Source organism: Bacillus rossius, chromosome 3, assembly GCF_032445375.1.
Source record: "Bacillus rossius redtenbacheri isolate Brsri chromosome 3, Brsri_v3, whole genome shotgun sequence".
NCBI lineage: Eukaryota > Metazoa > Arthropoda > Insecta > Phasmatodea > Bacillidae > Bacillus > Bacillus rossius.
The window spans coordinates 46,685,501-46,710,667 of NC_086332.1; the positions used below are offsets into that span (position 1 = coordinate 46,685,501).

The 25,167-nt window shown below is 38.1% G+C and overlaps 1 protein-coding gene across 2 annotated transcripts; it reads left to right on the forward strand.

Moving 5' to 3' along the window:
- Nucleotides 1–3,780: 3,780 nt before the first annotated feature.
- LOC134530610 (large ribosomal subunit protein mL51) lies at nt 3,781–24,825 on the forward strand. 2 transcript variants are annotated; one of them, XM_063365603.1, is made up of 2 exons: nt 3,781–3,898; nt 24,190–24,825. In XM_063365603.1, exon 2 carries the CDS (start codon nt 24,197–24,199, stop codon nt 24,692–24,694), a length of 498 nt encoding a protein of 165 aa, XP_063221673.1. In that variant the 5' UTR covers nt 3,781–3,898; nt 24,190–24,196; the 3' UTR covers nt 24,695–24,825. The 2 variants fall into 2 exon arrangements, with proteins under 2 accessions (XP_063221673.1, XP_063221672.1); XM_063365602.1 differs by lacking the exon at nt 3,781–3,898 and adding an exon at nt 3,957–4,057.
- Nucleotides 24,826–25,167: the final 342 nt, after the last annotated feature.

Here is a 25,167-nt window from a genome sequence, read left to right on the forward strand (position 1 = left end):
TTATTTATACCTATGGCAGTATTACAAGTTAAAAATGTGAAATAATATTTAGTACCCTTCGCTAATGGATATTTCAAAATTTTAACAAATGGTTTAAATATTCTCAGCCCTGCTAATATTTTCTTTACTTTTGTAAAAATTACAAATTACTAAATTAGGCATATTTAAATGCCCACTTTGTCAATAATATTATATAGTACTAGGGGAATTATATTTCACATGATCAAGTAAAAGGAGGGATGTCAATCTGCAGCTCTGTCCTGGCTGGAAGTGACCTGTTTCTTTAGTGCATGCGAACACCTACACCTACACACTCCATGAACAAACAATCAAGGGAGCATATTATGCCCTCAGTGCTGTAACCCACATATAGGTACTTATTTATTTAATTTCTCTCTTCATATTTTTTATAAGTGCCTGTAATGCTAACCTTATTTTCTGCATTTCAGAGAGATAGCTGGTATCTGTCGGGTGGGTGGCTCAGTTCTGTAAACCACCACTATTGCGACCCTGGTTACAAACCAGCAGGGCCCCGACTCATTTCATATACCTAATCCTGTATAACCCTCACAAAGCTGTAGTTTCGTTTGTTCACTAACATAACATACTGTTTCCAAACCCTGCTCCAATAATTATATTACATATTTTCCACTCGCAACTTTTGCACAGGTTTTGCCAACACTCTCTACATGTCTGTTGGTTTTCCTGTGCCCTTCAATCTGACTCTTCCTACTTCTGGATGTGCCCATGGCCAAAATTGCAGCCATGGCACCAGACAACCCTGCTGCAGTTGCGATGCATCATGCATGCAACCTTTTTACAATAAAATCTATGACTTAAAACATATACCTATTGCCCTGAAATGCATCCATACTCCAACCGAACATAGCTACTAACATGTATGCCAGAGGGCCCACAGAAGTGTGAATGGGACCACCCTGAAATAGTGTGATATTTGGTGCTCACCTGATAAAAAAAAAAAATTCTCTGCCATTCTTTTGTGTCGCCAGCAGCATACACATCGCATGGCACAGCACAAAATACAAGAAATAACATTAAATTGTAAATATTTTATATTCCAGGTCTACTAGCTACCCCTTGAGAGAGAAATTTCTATATTCTAAAGGTTTTCGTTGGAAAGGATCGCACAGCTTTACACTACATGCCTCACCCGAGATTATTTAGGACACTTCAAATTTCAGCACACGTACAAGCCTCTAATCCTCACTTACATTAAACATCATGCCAGTGGCACCTTCAGCGGCGCGCGCGGCAGCAGGCGGCGTCGCGTCCAAGGTGGCCCGCGTGACAGGCGGAAGGGGCGTGGCACCTTCAGCAGCGTGCGCGGCAGCAGGCGGCGTCGCGTCCAAGGTGGCACACGTGGCGGACAGAAGGGGCGTGGCACCTTCAGTGGCGCGCGCGGCAGCAGGCGGCGTCGCATCCAAGGTGGCCCACGTGATGGACAGAAGGGGCGTGGCACCTTCAGCGGTGCGCTCGGTTGCAGGCGGCGGCATCGCTTCCAAGGTGGCCCGCGTGACGGACAGAAGGGGCGTGGCACCTTCAGCGGCGCGCGTGGCAGCAGGCGGCGTCGCGTCCAAGGTGGCCCGCATGATGGACAGAAGGGACGTGGCACCTTCAGCGGCGCGCGCGGCAGCAGGCGGCGTCGCTTCCAAGGTGGCCCGCGTGACAGGCGGAAGGGGCGTGGCACCTTCAGTGGTGCGCGCGGCAGCAGGCGGCGGCGTCGCTTCCAAGATGGCTCGCGTGACAGGCGGAAGGGGCGTGGCGTAGAAAAGACAGACGAGCACTGCGTGCGTCTCGAGCGGAATGAGTTGCGGAGTTACGAAGACGCGATCTTGTTAACGAGGCTTATCGCGAGGAATCCTGTCACAGCCTGGACGACCACGTCGGTAGACGAACGTTTCATCCACGCTGCGACCCGGACACCATACTACCTCTCGCGGAGCGGAGCGAAGGAGGTCCGCTCCGTGCGACTCCCAGTTGGCAACTGACTGACGCTCCGCCGCCCGCCCGCGTGTGCTGCGGAGGGGAGGAAGGGGAAACGGGACGGCGGGGAAGACGCGACTCGCGCGGCGGGCCAGGCTTGCCGATCTACATGATATGATACAGCACTTGGATGAGTTAAAGAATTAATACAAAAGAAGTATTTACACAACATTTACACACTCGTGGAGACTCGTGGTCACTTAAAGAAAAGGCATAAAAACATAACTATTAAACACTGTGACGTCTGCTGACGTACCAGGGCGCACGCGGGTGCGTTCCTGCTCGTAGCACTGCAGTTAGGTTGCACTGGTATTGCAAGAGAGGACGTTGACGAGGCATAATGGCCTGAAGGAGCCGAGGCGACACTTGGGTCGACGTCAGCATGTTATAGAAATCTCGGTTTCTGGCCTCGCTCACACTAAATGGCCTGGATGGCAAATTATGTATCAGCAGAAAATTTGTAGAGGTTAGCTCTTTAGCTTTTGTTAGAGCTCCATGGAGTACCACCTGCATGACCTAAAGAGGCAAGAAGAGGATAGAAGAATTTTACCACACACTTCATAGGAGTAAAACCGCATGTAGCCACTCGAGGTTCAGAAACCTCTGTGCTAACTAGTCCCGGGGTATGGTCAGTGGGTGAAGCGAGCTCTTCTCCTTGTTAGGAACCAGAAATAACTGAAAATGCATGCAAACATGCACACACCCCAATCAGAACCCAGCAGCCACCTAAACCCGAAACACTTGATAAGAGGCACTGGGCACAGGGCATGGGCCAGCCACAGGCTGCTAAAATGGTTTATATAAAACAGCTTATAGTAGGTATCTGATGGCAGCGAAGACTTATCCAGTCCTCAAGCGAGAGCTCTACAGCCGGATGTCACTCGCTTGATCAGTGCATAACTGTGACAAAAACACCATTTGTGTGCCAAATAGGTACAATCTCTCAATATCACACCACCCATAAGGCTACAGGTACATACATTATGCTATGAGTACAGTTTGTTGTGCCAGCTAGAAAGATACTAGAATAATTCGTCATCCGCGGAGTACTCGCGGAAACAGATCCAGATTTCCTCCGCGAGGAATTTACTTAACTGGGCATGCCAGTAACAAAATTTTTCTTTATCTGCAGCGAGCAAACAAACCCACAAACCAACAAAAGTAACCTTCAGCCCATTCACACATCGAAACCAACAAAACCAACCTTCGGCCCACCTATACCCCTAAACCAACATAATCAAACTTTGTCTCACCTATGCCTCGAAACCAACAAAACCAATATTTGTTTCACTTATGCTCTAAAACCAACAAAATCATCTTCCGCCCACCCGAACCACGGAACTTTCAAAATCAACTTTCAGCCCATTCCCGCTCCAAAACCAACAAAATCAACTTTCGGCCTACCTATGCCTCTAAACCATCAAAATAAACCTTCAGCCCATCGACGCTTTTAAAAAAGCCCTTTAAAAATTTTAGTAAATAATATATATTAGTATACTGTATAGTAGAAGATAATACGATTAACTATAAAAATTAGATTGTTATCAAAAATAACACTGTGTCGTCGGGACAGATCCATAATAAAATATTATTTTGTTGTCGTTCTGACAATCCTACATCGTTTTATAGTCCAGTTAAAATAAATAATATCGCAATAGAAATTAATTTTTTAAAATGATAATGGTTGAGAGAACTTTCCTAAATTTACATATCAGGAATATTGAAAGTATTGAAGATTAGCTGGCTGTATGAGTATATCAGAGACGCTTGTTAAATAATAAGTATGTTTACATTACGGGTTTACATTTTATTTTTTTTTAATTATTTTTAATGTGATGATCAAAGTGTTGAATTTTAAAGGAATATAAACAGCGAAACATTTAGAAATTAAAAGGTAAGTGTAATGCCTTAGTATGTTTTCCATCCTAATGAGGCACAGCTTTAGGCACTGTTTATTTATTTATTTTCTTAGCACCCAATAGACTCAGTTGATGAGCAGTGGCTCTCTGAATATAGGGCTTGTCAACATGGTTACAAAATTTATGAAATACATGTAGGTATATGATTACATACACTATTTATAATATATGTATTATATATGCATTATCTAACATTAAAGTTATATTACAAATGTCTAATAATGGATATTATGTTAAACAATTAAAATAATTTTTAATGAGCAGAGTTTGTTGAATATTAGTTCAATTAAATCAATCCGTCTATTTCTAGTCCTATTCACATGTCACTGTAGTTCACATCATAGTTGAAATTCACTCACTTGCATCATTTTATACACTATGAACTATCAATACAGTCACAATTATTGAACTTTACATTCATGCTTCATAGAGCAGACAAGGGTAATGGTTATGAGCTAAACACATTAATTTAAGTAGAAAATTTAATGTTGTACTTACAAAGGCTCAAGATACATTCTTCAATTTCTTGTACAGTTACAGTTAGAGTGGCAAACAGTTTTGTACCCGGCCGTAACTTTTAAACATCCCGTCTTTTAGAAAACCGCCGCGGCTACACTATAGAAAAACACAGAATCAAGTAAACAGTAGGGCCGCGACGGCAATTTCTCGTTTAAACAATCTGGGCTACGCTAACAATAAATAAAGCACAACATCGCGACCGCTGCGTCATTGCACGGGCTATCCATAAACGGTACTTTCTCAGAAACCAGTACCAATTTTGAAACACTTTTCTTTGTAAATAGAGGAACGTATTTATTGGTAAATATGTAGTTTAGCGGTATTTGCGAAACAAAATGTTAAAAATCCGAAAATACTTTTATTATGTGCTCTTTAACTTCCTCTTTTCATTAAACCCGGCGGAGATAAGAAATTCCAAATACTTTAGGAGATATTGCCGTTCTTATTTTGCAATACAAGACCTGTGCAATCATTCGACCGCCAACATTTTTTATTTTGCCGTAGGTTTGTTTGACTCGAGGTCTCTCGTGCTCCTCGGGAGTTGAAAGAGTTGGGAGCAAGTTGACCTAAGGGCAAAAAGAGTCTGTAACTTTTAATACACAAAGAAAACGCTATTTGTTGTAAAACAATGATGGCGGAAAATATAGTAGACATCATGAGAAATTTGTTTGGAAATGAAGATTCATTTGAAGATGAAGCTGCTATTGATTTGCCATATATTGGACTACAAATTATGAGAGAGCTTGATGAAGGTAAAAAATATAAATATTGCTTTTTGACTTTAAACCGCTTGTGGTATGCATAAGCTAACCTGTACTAGGAAAAAATTGCAAATCTTGTGATTGTTAAATAAAATACGCCAAATAAGTTAGGTATATTGAAATGTTTTTCCGCTTAAATGTCGTCATCTATTAAAATATTACTGTCATCACCAAATGTAGCTTGATAACATATTGACTCCATCGTCAAAGTCGCGCCAAAACAACCAGCAGACGACTTGCCCTCACAACTCTTCCTCGAGAGGAGGAGCATCGAGAGCATGACCTGAGTGACCTGAGAGCAACTTGCCCCCGCGAGTAAAACGACCATCCGCCATACTGCTTCCGGAAAAGGGCGCCCCGAGAGTTGACAGGTCAAAAAGAGACCTCGAGTCAACCAAACCTCGTGTGTTCGTGAATGCCTAATAAATTTAAATGGTCAATTAAGTCAGGTCAGTTACATTATAAATACTTTCAAACTAAGAGGACATTAAAAATACCTAATGTGAATTCATTTTAATGGTTGTTTAGTTTTAAAATATTTATAATAAAACTGACCTGACCAAACAAACCGGGACAAAGGATGAATAGTAGGAACTCACGTAATTTTTTTTTTTACTGTTTACTTGCACAACAATATCCAAATAACAAATAAAACATTAAAAAATTTGAAACGTTAAAAACTCACCTAAGTTAGAGGCGGGTACAATTCCTTTGCCATTAGTAGAAAATGATGTAGTCATTCACCTACATCGCGTAAAAAAAATTCCAACTCGTAAACAAGGAACAATGTTTAATGCCGCATGAATGCACAGGTATTGTGATGAACATTAAAAAAAATTTGATATCTCCTGAAGTATTTGGAATTTCTTATCTCCGCCGAATTTAATGAAAAAAAAAAAGTTAAAGAGCATAGAATAAAAGTATTTTCGGAATTTTTAAAATTTTTTTTAACAAACATCACCCAACTATGAAAATTAAAAAATTCGATATCTCCTAAATTATTTGGAATTTCTAATCTCCGCCGGGTTTAATGAAAAGAGGAAGTTAAAGAGCATATAATAAAAGTATATTCAGATTTTTAACATTTTCTTTTCCGCAAATACCGCTAAACTAAAATTGTCAAAATGATTTTGTATTGTTGATAGAGGAAAATGATGTGGAGAAAGTGTAGTAAAGAAGTTGAGGGGAATGTTGTGAACGTGTGCCTGAAGGAGAGGTGGGGGAAGATGCACGGCCCATCTGTGTTGGATGCAGACCATGAGACCTTGGGTGGGGCATGCTGCTGAGCAGGGCCGTCGAGAGAAATAATATTGTCAGGCCCCCTCTGAAGTACTTTTTTACACAACTCTTCAAACCTACACTATTTAAAAAATTAAAAGACTGTACAACTTAAAGAGATTATATTGTTGTATAAATGGGCCTACACTAGTTATTTTTAACAGCATCTTAAGAAAAATTTTTAAATGTTTCCCTCAAGAAAACATTATTTTTTCCTTTTATACCTTTGCAAAAAATTTGACAAAATATTTATTTTTATAACATAATACTGAAGAACTTAAATTTATAACATACTAAATATGGAGCAACTTTCAAGTCAATAATCATTTAAAATTAGTTTTTCGCGCTTTCTTATCAATGAAAGTTTCAATAATAGGTTAAAAATTCAATGTCCGTGCAAGTCTTGTTCAATGCATTATGTTCTTAGATCAATAAGTCTTTGTTGACCCATTGTTAAGCTCAGGAAATTCTTTATTCTGCTAAGCACACTGAAAGATCTTTCTACTTGAGCAACAGAAACAGGAAGTACACAGAAAGTGCTCAGTGCAAAACTCACATTCAGAAATAAATCAGCGATGTTGAGTTCTGTTAATTTGTTCAGCAATTTTAGAGGCTGCAAGGTATATTTAGAAATGTGAGTCTTGTGAATCTAAAAAAAACAATGAGAAATTTGAAACAAATTATTTGCCTCCTTAATTAGTTTTTCGTCTGCAATAGATGACACAAGCCCAATATTAAATAAATTGGTTTGACCTTTGTTAAGCAACGGCCACACAGGGCATTATGCTTGCAATGTTCACTATGTATGAGCGGCATCTCATGTGTCACTGGCCACACCAAGCAGTGTTCGCTACGTTCGCTATGTTGGTGACATTGCCGGGTGTTTGGTTATCTGCTATTTTTTATAAATGTCGCTGACTTTGCGCATGCGTAGATAAGCAAAAACATATGTTTTTGCTCTGAATTATACCATACTTATGCATTTGCTTTTTATAACGTTTAATTTTTCTCAGTATTGTTCTTAAACAGTCATGTCAACTGCAAAGCTCATTGAAGGATTACAAAAATATCTGTGTTTATTGAATAAATTGATGGCAGAATATTTTTATGCAGGATATGCAGGACAATGCCTGGGATTTAATTCCAAATGAATACTATCAAACTGAGTTGTATTTATTCTGAAGATCCATAAATTTGGTTGCATGCTCACAAGCAGCTGCTTCATGAAATGATGAAATTGTTAAAATTCTTTTGTTTCTAGATTAACTTCATGAACCCATTTATTTTTAAGTTTACATACAGTGAGAGTCAGCAGAATATTATCATCACTTGAATCCCACTGGATGCGTTTTTCCAACATCGCAAACTAGACTGATCTGTCTGGCCACCTGGCATAGTGAACATCACAAACATAGCGAACATAGCGTAGCTTTGGCTTTAGCCTTTTCTTCTTTTTGATCCTTTTCTTTCTGCTTTTGAGCACCTAATTTATGATGATATTCCATAATTTCTGGGAAAAATTTAGCATATCATATTTTATGTGACTTGCATTGTTAATAAATAGTAGATAAAATAAAAAGTGGCACGTATTGATGAGCTTAAAAATCTGCTCTTGTATTTCTAACTTCAAATGTATACTTAATATTTCATGTAACAAATATTTTTTTATGCTACCCTAATTATTATCTGCATGTTCAGTGATGACACTGCTGTTGCATGTTGAGATTTCAGATCTTTGTACTTACAGGTCATTTAATTAATAATTCAAGCAAGCTGGAGACAATTAGATTGAAAAAAAAAATACACACATATATAACATGATTATGCTTCGCCTACTGTATGTGTGTGTTGTGCTTACTGTAACATGCTAAAACTGAATGAACACGGTAGACAAATCGAGGAGCACAAATAAATCTGAGTTGCTGGCTGCAACAGAAGCTGTCCCGCTCATTATCTTGAAATAACATTTCCCTCACGCAACATCCACCTGTTGTGGCCGGTAGATTTTTCTTTATCTACCACAAAACAAAATATCTAAATAGATATATCTTTTGTCTCTCATTGTAGTCTGTTATCATAACTTTCTTTCTGGCAGATTTTCTGGTACAAAGTTACTGTGAGTTACTGTGGCCACTACTGTAAACATTATATGTGCATATTGCATAACTTAAGGTTTCCAGACTTGTAATTTTTGTCTTGCTATCAGGGTAAATCCATGCATTAAAAACTCTTGAAATGTAACTGGACCCTCCTGGTGTCTGGGTCCCAGGGATTTTGCTCCCTTCCCCCTTTCCATTACCCATACTTTCTAGATGGCCCGGGTACACGTCGTTTGTCCTAAAATCGTTTGTCCTAAAGCGTTTATCCTAATTTCGTTTGTCCTAAAAATTAGGACAAACGACTTTAGGACAAACGACGTTAGGACAAACGACTTTAGGACAAACGACTTTAGGACAAACGAATTTTAGGACAAACGACGGAACAGCTTCAAAATATTATTACTTTGAGTTTTAGGACAAACGACTTTAGGACAAACGACATTAGGACAAACGACTTTAGGACAAACGACTTTAGGACAAACGACTTTTAGGACAAACGACGGTTCCAGTATCGATAAATCCTTACTCTGAGTTTTAGGACAAACGACTTTAGGACAAACGACATTAGGACAAACGACTTTAGGACAAACGACATTAGGACAAACGACTTTAGGACAAACGACATTTGGATAAACGACTTTAGGACAAACGACATTAGGACAAACGACTTTAGGACAAACAACATTAGGACAAACGAGTTTAGGACAAACGACTTTAGGACAAACGACTTTTAGGACAAATGATTTTAGGACAAACGACATTATGAAAAACCAAGTTAGGACAAATGACTTTAGGACAAAAAACTTTGAGTCAAACTATTTTATTTAAAAAACACAGAGCATGTGAGAACTTACAGTAAAAGAAAACGTTTGAAAAAATAATGTTATATACTGGGGAAATACTTTACATTCTATGTAAAAAAAATTCAGCGTTTACGATCGTTACAATTTTTAGACATCTAGGAATAAACGACTACGGTTTCAACGACCTAAATCTGTTTTTTTTTTTTTGCCATCTTGGATCCGCCATATTTAAATAGAGCGCCCCGCTCATTATGATGAAATTTTCGTCATGACCGCCATATTGAATTTTTCTGTTCCACTGGAGTCCGCCATATTGGATGCCGTCGACTTTGTTTCTGTTCTTTGTTCCTAGATAGCGCCAGCAACGCTCTTGATTTTTTTTTGTTCTTCTGGAGGCCGCCATCTTGGATACCGTTGACTTTGTTTCTGCTGTTTGTTCCTAGAGAGCGCCAGCCTAGCTCTTTATTTTATTTCTTTTTGTTCTTCTGGAGGTCACCATCTTGGATACCAAGGACTTTATTTCTGCTGTTTGTTCATAGAGAGCGGCAGCGTCGCTCTGATTCATCACATAAGGTCGATGTTCCATTACCTACCATAGCTATTATGGTCCTTATCGACATATTAAATTTAAATTTTTTAACAAATACATTGGAAGCGCTGTGATTCGAACCATTGCAGCTCTGATCTCTAGGTTGAAAAACATACGCCTTTAACCGCACGGCCATCGAGACATTTACCAAACTGAGGATAAAATAAGGTATATACATAAAAATAACATGCATATTCGGACTTGTAATTTTTTTGATTTGAAGTAATAATAGCACCACCTGTTCGAGACAGAACCACCATCATGTATGAAGACGTAACTGTAACAATTATCGTTACGATCACGATCTTGAATATCCGTAATTGTTTTGTTAGAAAATCGGGAAAAAATTTAAAAATCATTAAAAAATTAATCAATCGAATTAAATAATAAAAATCTTAAAAAACACCTTTGCACTTTTCGTTACGGTCGCCATCTTGAAAATACATAATTTTAATGCTAGAGATTCGAGAAAAAAAAGTTACTTATTAGAATACTGATTACTTAGTTCGATTCCTGTCCTTGATTAGAAACTATTCGAGGAAAAAAAAAAACAGATCCTTCCTCCACAGAAACCACCTACATATTGATCTCCGCCACCAATAGCAAGGTATATATATATATAGTCAGCTAGTATGACGACATGTCCACCATCTTGTCTTCATCCGCTGGAGAAAACCATCTTGATTTCGTCTGCTAGAGTGTGCTGATACCATGTTAGTATAATATTATGTTCACCATAACTTTGTCCTCAACTGTTGGCATTGAACATTGACTTTGAACTTGAAATTTGACCTTAACCTTGACATTTGACCTTGACCTTGAAATTTGACCTTGACCTTGAAATTTGACCTTGAACCTTGAAATTTTATTTTACCTTAACGACCATCATGGATCCGCCATTTTGCGTTCAGTACATGCTACCAGGAGCTACCACCTGCTAGAGGTCATTGCCACCATCTTGTTTTCGTCTGCTGGAGGACACCATCTTGTGCGTGTACTCGTCTTATAGAGTATATTACCATCATACTTGTCTAAGTTTTACCCGCTAGAGTGCAGTAATCATTTATTATTACTGAAGTGCCTGCCATCTTGAAATTTGGGCGCCATCTTGGAATCGTGTAATTATTTAGCTAGAAATTCTGGAAAAAATTCCAAAATTCAACAAAAAATTCACTTATTAAAGAAATTATTGATTATATCAATTCCTGTACTTGGTTCGATCCTTGGATGATGCAAAACAATAATTTAATGGAAAAAATAATTATTATAATAAATTATTATCAAAGTCCTAAAAGAGACTTAAAATCATCTATTACCATCATCCTTTAAACCATTATGACCGCCATTTTAGATATTTGTATTTATTGACTTATTAGTTCCAGAAAAATTCCAAAATTCACCGAAAAAATCACACATTATTTTACATATTGAATCGAAACTTTCTTTGATCTATGCACGAAGCTGAAAATAAATTTAATTTAAATACCAGAAAATTGTCAGGTTCGAGAAATAAAACACCGCAAGTTCTTTTACAAACATAATATTTATTACATAATTTCTATCCTACTAAATGATCACTTGCGAAAGCCAGCAATATTATAAACATTTAGCCCTGCATAGACGTGAAAAGACTAATTCTTAGCTCCAACAGCTCCAACTCCTCCAAATGCTATAACAGCTCCAACTGCTCCAACAGCTCCAAATGCTCCAACAGCTCCAAATGTTACAAAGGCTCCAAATGCACCAAATGCTCCAAATGCTCCAACAGCTCCAAATGCTCCAACAGCTCAAAATGCCCCATATGCTCCAAATGCACCAACAGCTCCAAATGCTCCAAATGCTACAAATGCTCCAACTGCTCCAACAGCTCCAAAGGCTCCAAATGCTCCAACAGCTCCAAATGCTTCAAATGCTCCAACAGCTCCAATTACACCAACAGCTCCAAATACTCCAAATGCTCCAACTAATTCAATTACTTTTTTTTATCGAACTTGACATGATTACATGCATGACTTTATTAGTATACATTTTGGATGTCAGTGGTGACTTTTTTACACCTTTTTGTTATAAATTTATTTAGAAATGAGCTTTCGAGAAATGATAAAGTACATTTTTAACAAATCTTAATTTTTCTTCAAGTTTATACACATGCAATTAATGGAAACCATTATTTTATGTAGCTAGCTTCCCTCAGTTCTTTAAGTATGAAGGATATTTCTTTGATGCTCGAATAGTTTCCTGCACAAAGCGAACCATTAGAAGTCTTAGCCTGTCAACCAATATGTTAGGATCTTCCCATGAGGTATAATCAATCTCTCTGCTACGTTCATCTTCCGTGTATGTTTATAATAAAAATGATTATCCCTGGTGTCTTCTGTTTCAACACCAACCACCAGGTCACTTTCGTCATCGACCAGTTATTATCACAAGCTTGATTAGGATAATTAATTTGGGCCGGAAATTAGGCATTTCGTCACCTTTTTTTTATTTTTCTAAAATTTTAAATTTTTTTCTGGAAATCTAATTTTTTTAAATTTATCTGGTTGTTAAGGGGGTGATTTACTCTTTGTTAGGCCGCTGTACGCCACGTGTTTAAACTTTGTGCCAGTGGACCGAAGACCCTTTTCCCAGCGGGCCTATCTGATATTTTGCTGTCAAATGTGGACGTGGGCAGCCCAGTTGAAATTTCTCTCGCCTGCAGTCACGTCCTGAGTTTGTAATTTTATTTCTCTTCATGACCAAAATTGCATAGACTGGCTTCTGGGCTGCAAACTGCTTCTTCTTAGAGGCCTGCTGAGAATAGCAAGTCTCGTCACGAATGGGTCTCCAGTCGACCTGTGTTACTACCTTAGTGGCTATTTCTGTCCCCCCTTCCTCTCACTCCACCTCACATTTGTTCTGAGAAATCAAGTCGGGAGCAGTGAACTGATGTGAACTTAGCCAAGACGATGGGCTAATTAAAGGACTTTCTCCCTGGTCTTACAGAGACGTCCACGACATCTAGCGGCAGAAAAAGTAACCGCGGGCCTGGTCGCCAGCGTACAGAGCTCACCCTCGTGACACCTGGTGGCAAGTCAGCACACCGCCTCAATTATTTCCCCTTTACGCCGCTAGAAAGCAGCACCGCGGCGCCATAAGGCACTATGTTTCTTCTCGCGGCCTGTAGAAGTCGATTGTTTGTTGCCTTCTGTACTTGCCGGTAGAGAGTGCGCATGTCTGTGTTCTTGTCACGACCGCCTCGGACTCCTTCGCATAATTTCGGCCATGAGCCGAACCTTCCCCCTCTTTTTTCCTAGGGCTGACCACCCGATTTAATTAGTAGCTTTGACCGTCATCGCCAGGACTCAGTAATCTGACCTCGGTTGCTGACCACATCTTCTCAGCGTCCTCTGCGCTAAGAGGCTTTTCGCGGGAACGGCGATTTTCGGTTGCATAAAAGATGTAGTCAGTTGCTTAAGGGATTGGATCCCATTTGTACAGTAGCCAGGCAGATGTAGTTTTTAGAAAAAGGCATGTGTAGTTAAATTTTTTTTTTATTCTTTAAAAATAGTTTTCCTAACGCGCATCCGCTTTTTCTCGGTGCACGTCATCCTGAAGTTGGCGCGAGACACCTCGGAGGCCCTGTTTCCACACCCTGTTTGGTGAGTAATCCGTTTTTTCCCCCTCCCCATATTCCCGTTTGTTGGCCTTTCGCGCCGACTGTTTATGACTGTCTGGAAGCAGGTCTAATTCGTTTTGAATTTGACTTGTGTTTCAGACAGGGTCCAAGTTTCTGGGGAGAGAAATTGCTCCCCACTTGATCTTCGGGACCTCCAGCTGATTTCCCCCTTTAGAAGAGTTTTCCTCTCGGTCCGACGTCATCCTGGGAAGACCCGGGTGATATGAGCTATATATATTTTCCGCTTGCATGGAAGGAACTAAATTCATTAAAAAGATACCAGCGAGCAGTGCTTTAAGAACGTAATCCTAAAGAACATATAAAATCAAGGAAACAAATATATATGTAATCGTTGGGAGAATCAAATTTTGGTGCTATACTTGAAATTTTGTAAATGTAATAATTTGTTTGTTAAGGTGTAATATGTATTGTTTAAAATAATGTAGGGGCTCCCCCTTAAATTTGTTAATTACTAAGATCTTTATTATCATGTCGAAGTAATGCTAAAACAAAACTTCTTAATGATAAACCAGGAAAACCTATAGACCAAATTATTTATATAGTGTATTTATTTATCATATACCTTCTTATACATAACGATCCACGAACTCCCAAGTTACTAGAGTGCAGGGAGTGTAAATTTTGTCGTGTTCACCGCCTCGTGTCCCCTCTGGTAATTAACTTTAATTTTCTTAATATTTTGCCCAGCAGTTTCCAAGGTGTTTTTAATTAATTTAAAATAATATATATTTTTTGGGCACGAGGGGCGTTACAATTTTATTACGTCATTTCCATCGTTTTGATCTCAAGCCACCATCACTGTCTTCGCTCTTGACCGCTTTAGGTGCTTCAGCACAGTACTCAATTATGTCAGCATCACAAGCTTGATCAAGAAATTAATTTTATTACGTCGTTTCCATCGTTTTGGTCTCAATCCACCATCACTTTCTTCGCTCTTGCATGATTTAGGTGCTTCAGCACAGTACTCATTCATGTCAGCATCACAAGCTTGATCAGGATAATTTATTTTATTACGACGTTTCCATCGTTTTTGTCTCAGGCCACCATCACAGTCTTCGATCTTGACCACTTTAGGTGCTTCAGCACAGTACTCAATCATGTCAGCCTTAGATTTGTCAGCACAGTCATCGATCATGTCAGCCTCAGATATGTCACCACAATCTTCAATCATGTCAGCTTCAGATGTTTCATCACAGTCTACGGTCTTGTCAGCTGTGGTTCTCCATCTTTCACATTTTCATGGAGACGACTATTTATTGATGTAAATATATTTTCATTTCTAATGAGGTTTCTAGTTTCTTCGTTTTTTTTTTTTTTATAATTATTGTCTTGATCTATATCAGTGATTATAGCATTAGCTTTTTTACATTGTTCATAATCATTATTGTCGTCTAATAATCTGCCTTCGTTCCTCTTCCACGATGTTGAAGCACAGTCTTCGTTATCTTTATTCATCTTTGTTATACAGTTCTTGCAATGTCTATCCAAGTAATATCTTTAACCAAAGGATTTATGACACTGACTGCAAGTATATGGTTTTTGACAAGGACCCAAATTAAACTCCTTCTCTCATGTCGTTTAGCATTCTTTCTCAAGGTAAACACCTTGCTGCAGTATCTACAGTGATGTCGTTTTGATACAGCTACAGGCAACGAACCAGGGTACATGTTATATTCTGCGACTAATGGCAGATGCAAACTAAGAGTTTTAAATTAAAACTATTACTTAAATAGAATTTTTTAAATATTTCGTCAGCGAGAGTTAAATTATCTCATGCAAAAGTACTGGTTGTAAGTAGTTATGCTTTTCAACAACAGATGATGCCACGTGTTGCTGCAGGTAAATAATATTTATTTCTTTTATGCGGGATGCGGATGTTCACTAACGATCGCAAAAGAAGGATGGCTTTGCTAGACTCAAAGGAGAAGGAAGTTTGTTCATCCAGTTAGTGTTTCTCAGATTTCTCAGGGCATATTATTATTTGACTGAATAATGATTTTTTTTTTAAATTCCACCTGATAAAAATATTGCAAGTGGTGATTTAGTAGCAGAAATTCACTTATTAAATTTAACCTTGAATATAATGACACGTCTCATTAAGAGTAAAACTCCTTCATGGAGAGATCGGTTTCTCATAAATAACCAGAATCCCTTTGAGAAACCACAGGAATGATCGCAAGCACACGGAAAAAACCATCACAATATTGACAAGAATAATTAGGAGCACACGGTGAACACCATCAAAATATTGACTACGATAATCGGGAGCACACAGAGAAAACCACCACACATTTTCTTTCATAAATTACAAAAAAAAATTAATACTATTGAACAAAAATTACAAAACATATAAAAACTGATTCTGGCTTGGACTAGAACTCTATCTTTGCTCAATAATGAGAATTTCATAAGCTAGCAGAATCAGTTTTTTTATATTTTGTAATTTTTGTTTAATTTTTTTTTGTAATTTATCAAAGAAAATGTGTGGTGGTTTTCTCCGTGTGCTCCCGATTATCCATGTCAATATTATGATGGTTTTCTCCATGTGCTGCTAATTATTCTTGTCAATATTTTGATGGTTTTTTTCAGTGTGCTTGCGATCATTCCTATGGTTTCTCCAAGTGCTTCTGGTTATTTCTGAGAAACCGAAATCTCCATGAAGGAGTTTTACTTTTAATGAGACATGTCATTATATTCAAAGTTAAATTTAATTAGTGAATTTCTGCTACTAAATCACCACTTGCAATATTTTTATCAGGTGGAATTTAAAAATATCATTATTCAGTCAAATAATAATATGCCCTGAGAAATCTGAGAAACACTAACTGGATGAACAAACTTCCTTCTCCTTTGAGTCTAGCAAAGCCATCCTTCTTTTGCGATCGTTAGTGAACATCCGCATCCCGCATAAAAGAAATAAATATTATTTACCTGCAGCAACAAATGGCATCATCTGTTGTTGAAAAGCATAACTACTTACAACCAGTACTTTTGCATGAGATAATTTAACTCTCGCTGGCGAAATATTTAAATAATTCTATTTAAGTAATGGTTTTAATTTAAAACTCTTAGTTTGCATCTGCCATTAGTCGCAGAATCTAACATGTACCCTGATTCGTTGCCTGTAGCTGTATCAAAACGACATCACTGTAGATACTGCAGCAAGATGTTTACCTTGAGAAAGAATGCTAAACGACATGAGAGAAGGAGTTTAATTTGGGTCCTTGTCAAAAACCATATAATTGCAGTCAGTGTCATAAATCCTTTGGTTGAAGATATTACTTGGATAGACATTTCAAGAACTGTACAACTAAGATGAATAAAGATAACGAAGACTGTGCTCCAACATCGTGGAAGAGGAACGAAGGCAGTATATTAGACGATAATAATGATTATGAAGAATGTAAAAAAGCTAATGCTAAAAATACTGATATATATCAAGACAATAATTAAAAAAAAAAACGAAGAAAGTAGAAACCTCATTAGAAATGAAAATATATTTACATCAATATCTAGTCATCTCCATGAAAATGTGAAAGATGGAGAACCACCTAAAGCTGACAAGACCGAAGACTGTGATGAAACATCTGAAGCTGACATTATTGAAGATTGTGGTGACACATCTGAGGCTGACATGATCGATGACTGTGCTGACAAATCTAAGGCTGACATGAATGAGTACTGTGCTGAAGCACCTAAATCATGCAAGAGCGAAGACTGTGATGGTGGCTTGAGACCAAAACGATGGAAACGACGTAATAAAATTAATTTTCTGATCAAGCTTGTGATGCTGACATAATTGAGTACTGTGCTGAAGCACCTAAAGCGGTCAAGAGCGAAGACAGTGATGGTGGCTTGAGATCAAAACGATGGAAATGATGTAATAAAATTGTAACGCCCCTCGTGCCCAAAAAATATATATTATTTTAAATTAATTAAAAACTCCTTGGAAACTGCTGGGCAAAATATTAAGAAAATTAAAGTTAATTACCAGAGGGGACACGAGGCGGTGAACACGACAAAATTTACACTCCCTGCACCCTAGTAACTTGGGAGTTCGTGGATCGTTATGTAGAAGAAGGTATATGATAAATAAATACACTATATAAATAATTTGGTCTATAGGTTTTCCTGGTTTATCATTAAGAAGTTTTGTTTTAGCATTACTTCGACATGATAATAAAGATCTTAGTAATTAACAAATTTAAGGGGGAGCCCCTACATTATTTTAAACAATACATATTACACCTTAACAAACAAATTATTACATTAACAAAATTTCAAGTATAGCACCAAAATTTGATTCTCCCAACGATTACATATATATATATTAGTTTCCTTGATTTACATGTTCTTTAGGATTACGTTCTTAAAGCACTGCTCGCTGGTATCTTTTTAATGAATTTAGTTCCTTCCATGCAAGCGGAAAATATATATAGCTCATATAACCCGGGTCTTCCCAGGATGACGTCGGACCGAGAGGAAAACTCTTCTAAAGGGGGAAATCAGCTGGAGGTCCCGAAGATCATGCGGGAAGCAATTTCTCTCCTCAGAAACTTGGACCCTGTCTGAAACACAAGTCAAATTCAAAACGAATTAGACCTGCTTCCAGACAGTCATACACATTCGGCGCGAAAGGCCAACAAACGGGAATATGGGGAGGGGGAAAAAACGGATTACTCACCAAACAGGGTGTGGAAACAGGGCCTCCGAGGTGTCTCGCGCCGACTTCAGGATGACGTGCACCGAGAAAAAGAAGATGCGCGTTAGGAAAACTAATTTTTAAAGAATAAAAAAAAATAAAAATTTTAACTACACATGACTTTTTCTAAAAACTACATCTGCCTGGCTACTGTACAAATGGGATCACATCCCTTAAGCAACTGACTACATCTTTTATGCAACCGAAAATCGCCGTTCCCGCGAAAAGCCTCTTAGCGCAGAGGACGCCGAGAAGACGTGGTCAGCAGCCGAGGTCAGATTACTGAGTCCCGGCGATGATGGTCAAAGCTACTAATTAAATCGGGTGGTCAGCCCTAGGAAAAAAGAGGGGGAAGGTTCGGCTCATGGCCGAAATTATGCGAAGGAGTCCGAGGCGGTCGTGACAAGAACACAGACATGCGCACTCTCTACCGGCAAGTACAGAAGGCAACAAACAATCGACTTCTACAGGCCGCGAGAAGAAACATAGTGCCTTATGGCGCCGCGGTGCTGCTTTCTAGCGGCGTAAAGGGGAAATAATTGAGGCGGTGTGCTGACTTGCCACCAGGTGTCACGAGGGTGAGCTCTGTACGCTGGCGACCAGGCCCGCGGTTACTTTTTCTGCCGCTAGATGTCGTGGACGTCTCTGTAAGACCAGGGAGAAAGTCCTTTAATTAGCCCATCGTCTTGGCTAAGTTCACATCAGGTCACTGCTCCCGACTTGATTTCTCAGAACAAATGTGAGGTGGAGTGAGAGGAAGGGGGGACAGAAATAGCCACTAAGGTCCACTGGAGACCCATTCGTGACGAGACTTGCTATTCTCAGCAGGCCTCTAAGAAGAAGCAGTTTGCAGCCCAGAAGCCAGTCTATGCAATTTTGGTCATGAAGAGAAATAAAATTACAAACTCAGGACGTGACTGCAGGCGAGAGAAATTTCAACTGGGCTGCCCACGTCCACATTTGACAGCAAAATATCAGATAGGCCCGCTGGGAAAAGGGTCTTCGGTCCACTGGCACAAAGTTTAAACACGTGGCGTACAGCGGCCTAACAAAGAGTAAATCACCCCCTTAACAACCAGATAAATTTAAAAAAATTAGATTTCCAGAAAAAAATTTAAAATTTTAGAAAAATAAAAAAAAGGTGACGAAATGCCTAATTTCCGGCCCAAATTAATTATCCTAATCAAGCTTGTGATAATCACTGGTCGATGACGAAAGTGACCTGGTGGTTGGTGTTGAAACAGAAGACACCAGGGATAATCATTTTTATTATAAACATACACGGAAGATGAACGTAGCAGAGAGATTGATTATACCTCATGGGAAGATCCTAACATATTGGTTGACAGGCTAAGACTTCTAATGGTTCGCTTTGTGCAGGAAACTATTCGAGCATCAAAGAAACATCCTTCATACTTAAAGAACTGAGGGAAGCTAGCTACATAAAATAATGGTTTCCATTAATTGCATGTGTATAAACTTGAAGAAAAATTAAGTTTTTTTAAAAATGTATTTTATCATTTCTCGAAAGCTCATATCTAAATAAATTTATAACTAGAAGTTGTAAAAAAGTCACCACTGACATCCAAAATGTATATTAATAAAGTCATGCATGTAATCATGTCAAGTTCGATAGTAAAATGTAATTGAAATCAGTTGGAGCATTTGGAGCTGTTGGAGCATTCGGAGCATTTGAAGCATTTGGAGCTGTTGGAGCATTTGGAGCATTTGGTGCATTTGGAGCCTTTGTAGCATTTGGAGCTGTTGGAGCATTTGGAGCATTTGGAGCCTCTGGAGCTGTTGGAGCTGTTAGAGCATTTGGAGCTTTTGGTGCTGTTGGAGCTAAGAATTAGTCGTTTTACGTCTATGCAGGGCTAAATGTTTATATAATTGCTGGCTTTCGCAAGTGATCCTTTAGTAGGATAGAAATAATGTAATAAATATTATGTTTGTAAAAGAACTTGCGGTGTTTTATTTCTCGAAGCTGACATTTTTCTGGTATTTAAATTAAATTTATTTTCTGCTTCGTTCATAGATCGAAGAAAGTTTCGATTCAATATGTAAAATAATGTGTGATTTTTTCGGTGAATTTTGGAATTTTTCCGGAACTAATAAGTCAATAAATACAAATATCTAAAATGGCGGTCGTAATGGTTTAAAGGATGATGGTAATAGATGATTTTAAGTCTCTTTTAGGACTTGGATAATAATTTATTATAATAATTATTTTTTCCATAAAATTATTTTTTTGCATCATCCAAGGATCGAACCAAGAACAGGAATTGATATAATCAATCATTACTTTAATAAGTGAATTTTTTGAAAAATTTTGTAATTTTATCGAGAATTTCTAGCTAAATAATTACACGATTCCAAGATGGCGCCCAAATTTCAAGATGGCAGGCACTTCAGTAATAATAAATGATTACTGCACTCTAGCGGGTAAAACTTAGACAAGTATGATGGTAATATACTCTATAAGACGAGTACACGCACAAGATGGTGTCCTCCAGCAGACGAAAACAAGATGGTGGCAATGACCTCTAGCAGGTGGTAGCTCCTGGTAGCATGTACTGAACGCAAAATGGCAGATCCATGATGGTCGTCTAGGTAAAATCGTATTTCAAGGTCAAAGTAAAATTTCACTGTCAAGGTCAAATTTCAAGGTCAAAATCAAAGTTCAATGCCAACAGTTGAGGACAAAGTTATGGTGAACATAATATTATACTAACATGGTATCAGCACACTCTAGCAGACGAAAACAAGATGGTGGTCTCCAGCGGATAAAGACAAGATGGCGGACATGTCGTAATACCAGATGACGATATATATATCTTGCTATTGGTGGCGGAGATCAGTCTGTAGGTGGCTTCGTGGAGGAAGGATCTGTTTTTTTTGCTCTAATAGTTTCGAAGCAAGGACAGGAATCGAATTAATTAATCAGTATTTTAATAAGAAATTTTTTTTTCGAATCTCTAGCATTAAAATTATGTTTTTTCAAGATAGCGACCATAACGAAAAGTGCAACGGTGTTTTTTAAGATTTTTATTATTTAATTGGATTGATTAATTTTTTAATGATTTTTAAATTTTTTCCCTATTTTCTAACAAAACAATTACGGATATTCAAAATTGTGACCGTAACGATAATTGTTACAGTTACGTCTTAATACATGATGGTGGTTCTGTCTCGAACAGGTGGTGCTATTATTACTTCAAATCAAAGAAATTACAAGTCCGAATATGCATGTTATTTTTATATATACCTTATTTTATTCTCAGTTTGGTAAATGTCTCGATAGCCGTGCGGTTAAAGGCGTATGTTTTTACATGCTTTATATTAGCTTCACCTGTATGTTTGTTTGTCTGTCCGTCTGTAACTCTTTCGACTAAGAGTGAGTGGCTTATCACAGTAAAATGTGCTACCAATTTCATTACGTTCGTTAGCCGAGCGGTCTAAGGCGCGCGACTTTTGTGACGTCATCTTTCGGATTCAGCGATCGTGGGTTCTACTCCCGGCCACGCCGAAAAAATACGTTTTTTTTTTCCCCGGTAAATTCTAATATTATATCCATACATCTAACTGCAAATGATTCGTAGAGACTTTACCATTTATTTGTGACGTTGCAACTCCAAATAGTTATCTCAGATGGTAATAGGTAGTGTCGGTAACTCATTTCCCTATGATAATTATACATAAATATAGTTTAAAAAACTAAAAAAACATGATTTTAAAGAATATCAAACTAAAAAGTTAAAAATAAATATAGTTTAAAAAACTAAAAAACATGCTTTTAAAGAATATCAAACTAAAAAGTAAAAAATAATTTTAAAATTAAATTTATGACAATAGTATATAAGCAATATTAGTATAAATGAGAAAAAAGCATGGGGCGCTTAATATTCAAAAAATATGGCACAAAGCGCCTCAAGCTTTTTTCTCATTTATACTAGTATTGCTTATATACTATTGTCATAAATTTAATTTTAAAATTATTTTTTACTTTTTAGTTTGATATTCTTTAAAAGCATGTTTTTTAGTTTTTTAAACTATATTTTTCAACCTAGAGATCAGAGCTGCAATGGTTCGAATCACAGCGCTTCCAATATATTTTGTTAAAAAATTTAAATTTATTATGTCGATAAGGACCATAATAGCTATGGTAGGTAATGGAACATCGACCTTATGTGATGAATCAGAGCGACGCTGCCGCTCTCTATGAACAAACAGCAGAAATAAAGTCCTTGGTATCCAAGATGGTGACCTCCAGAAGAACAAAAAGAAATAAAATAACGAGCTAGGCTGGCGCTCTCTAGGAACAAACAGCAGAAACAAAGTCAACGGTATCCAAGATGGCGGCCTCCAGAAGAACAAAAAAAATCAAGAGCGTTGCTGGCGCTATCTAGGAACAAAGAACAGAAACAAAGTCGACGGCATCCAATATGGCGGACTCCAGTGGAACAGAAAAATTCAATATGGCGGTCATGACGAAAATTTCATCATAATGAGTGGGGCGCTCTATTTAAATATGGCGGATCCAATATGGCAAAAAAAAAACAGATTTAGGTCGTTGAAACCGTAGTCGTTTATTCCTAGATGTCTAAAAATTGTAACGATCGTAAACGCTGAATTTTTTTTTACATAGAATGTAAAGTATTTCCCCAGTATATAACATTATTTTTTCAAACGTTTTCTTTTACTGTAAGTTCTCACATGCTCTGTGTTTTTTAAATAAAATAGTTTGACTCAAAGTTTTTTGTCCTAAAGTCATTTGTCCTAACTTGGTTTTTCATAATGTCGTTTGTCCTAAAATCATTTGTCCTAAAAGTCGTTTGTCCTAAAGTCGTTTGTCCTAAAGTCGTTTGTCCTAATGTCGTTTGTCCTAAAGTCGTTTGTCCTAATGTCGTTTGTCCTAAAGTCGTTTATCCTAATGTCGTTTGTCCTAAAGTCGTTTGTCCTAATGTCGTTTGTCCTAAAGTCGTTTGTCCTAAAACTCAGAGTAAGGATTTATCGATACTGGAACCGTCGTTTGTCCTAAAAGTCGTTTGTCCTAAAGTCGTTTGTCCTAAAGTCGTTTGTCCTAATGTCGTTTGTCCTAAAGTCGTTTGTCCTAAAACTCAGAGTAAAAATATTTTGAAGCTGTTCCGTCGTTTGTCCTAAAATTCGTTTGTCCTAAAGTCGTTTGTCCTAAAGTCGTTTGTCCTAACGTCGTTTGTCCTAAAGTCGTTTGTCCTAATTTTTAGGACAATCGAAATTAGGATAAACGCTTTAGGACAAACGATTTTAGGACAAACGCCGCACCCCCGATGGCCCTGCTGCTGAGTAAGTGACAGATAGAAAAGCCAGGGAGCGGGATCTGTGTTTTTTACTGAATAAGTGTGGCTTCATACAAAAAAATTTTACCATCTGAAAATTTTATTACTTAATTCTGATAAGTTACTTCTGAAGGAGAGCTTTGTAATTTTCTAGAGTCAGTGCTCTTGTGAAAAGAAAAAATTTTGAGAGTAGTATTTTTGCATTTCTCTCATTATATTTCATAATTCTGTTACACTGCATTGTAATATTTTGAGTAGTTTACCATTTTGAACAGCTGGTTAGGTTAGCTTAGATACATTTAATATACTGTATAATCATTTGAACAGTTGGTTAGGTTAAGTCAGCTACATTTAAAATGACTGGGTTTGCAACATTAGAAATTCTTCACAGCATTTTTCAAGGCAAGAAGTATGTAAAAATACAAATTTTGTAATTTGTATGCTTTCAGAAGAGCAACTACTCTAAAGGGTACTATTTTACAACTGATAATTGTGGGTGCATGATTGTTCCCCTGCGCCAGGTTCGCCATGACGGGAGCGGTGGCGGGGTGCTGGAGGCAGTTGCTGCAGTGTGCGAGGACTCCCCAGGTGTCGTGTGTGAGGTACCGCTACCACGCCGACAAGATCAAGCGAGGGCCGCTGCAGAGACGCTACGGGTACGAGGAAACAATATTCCAGGGTGGTTTGCTGCCTCATGTAGAGAGCGACAAGAAACTGCCCATGCCCGACTACAAACCCAAAAACGCCTGGAACGAGAAACGCGCCCTGTTCGGCCAGAACGACTACATCGACATCCTCGGCAACGAGTCGCTACACCCCACGAGGATCCTGTACACCATTCCGTCGTGGCTGAGGGGCGTGAAGGGCAACGAGTATCAAGTGTTGTTGCGCAAGAGGAAGATGCTTCGTCATGGCATAGTTCCCATCGCACGGCCCGCAAAGTGGAAGGAAATCACAAAGAGGATAGAATACTTGTACCGTTTCCTCAACAGACATACAAAAACTGGTTTTTCCAAGCATCTGTGAGTTAGTTGTACTTAACTTACTTTCTCAGAACAAGTGAGTTCCATGTTTAGCTATTGTGTAACTTTGTTTGTAATAAAATTAAAAATAAAGATTAAAAGAAAGATTTGTTTGAAGATTAGCTACCATAAAAATTACTGGTTTTATTAATTGTATGTCAACCCAGAGCCATTGAGGGGCAGGGACAGTGTGGCAAAATCCCAGGGGCCCTAGTTCCAAATTTTTTTTATTCTTGTGTTTACCCGGTAGGACATCAATTATGTATCAATTGGTATTAAAATTATTTGGAAAGCTTACCTACAATTATGCAATTTTTCCAGATCACATTTGCAGTTATGGCCACATTAACTCTTAGTCTTAGATACATTTTTGAAGTGTAACTTCTTTGGGTGCGATGAGAGTAAAATTTCAAGGCCGAATTTTAATGCAACTTTTTCGTGAAACATTGCCTTGAAACGATTTCTGGCACTAATAGG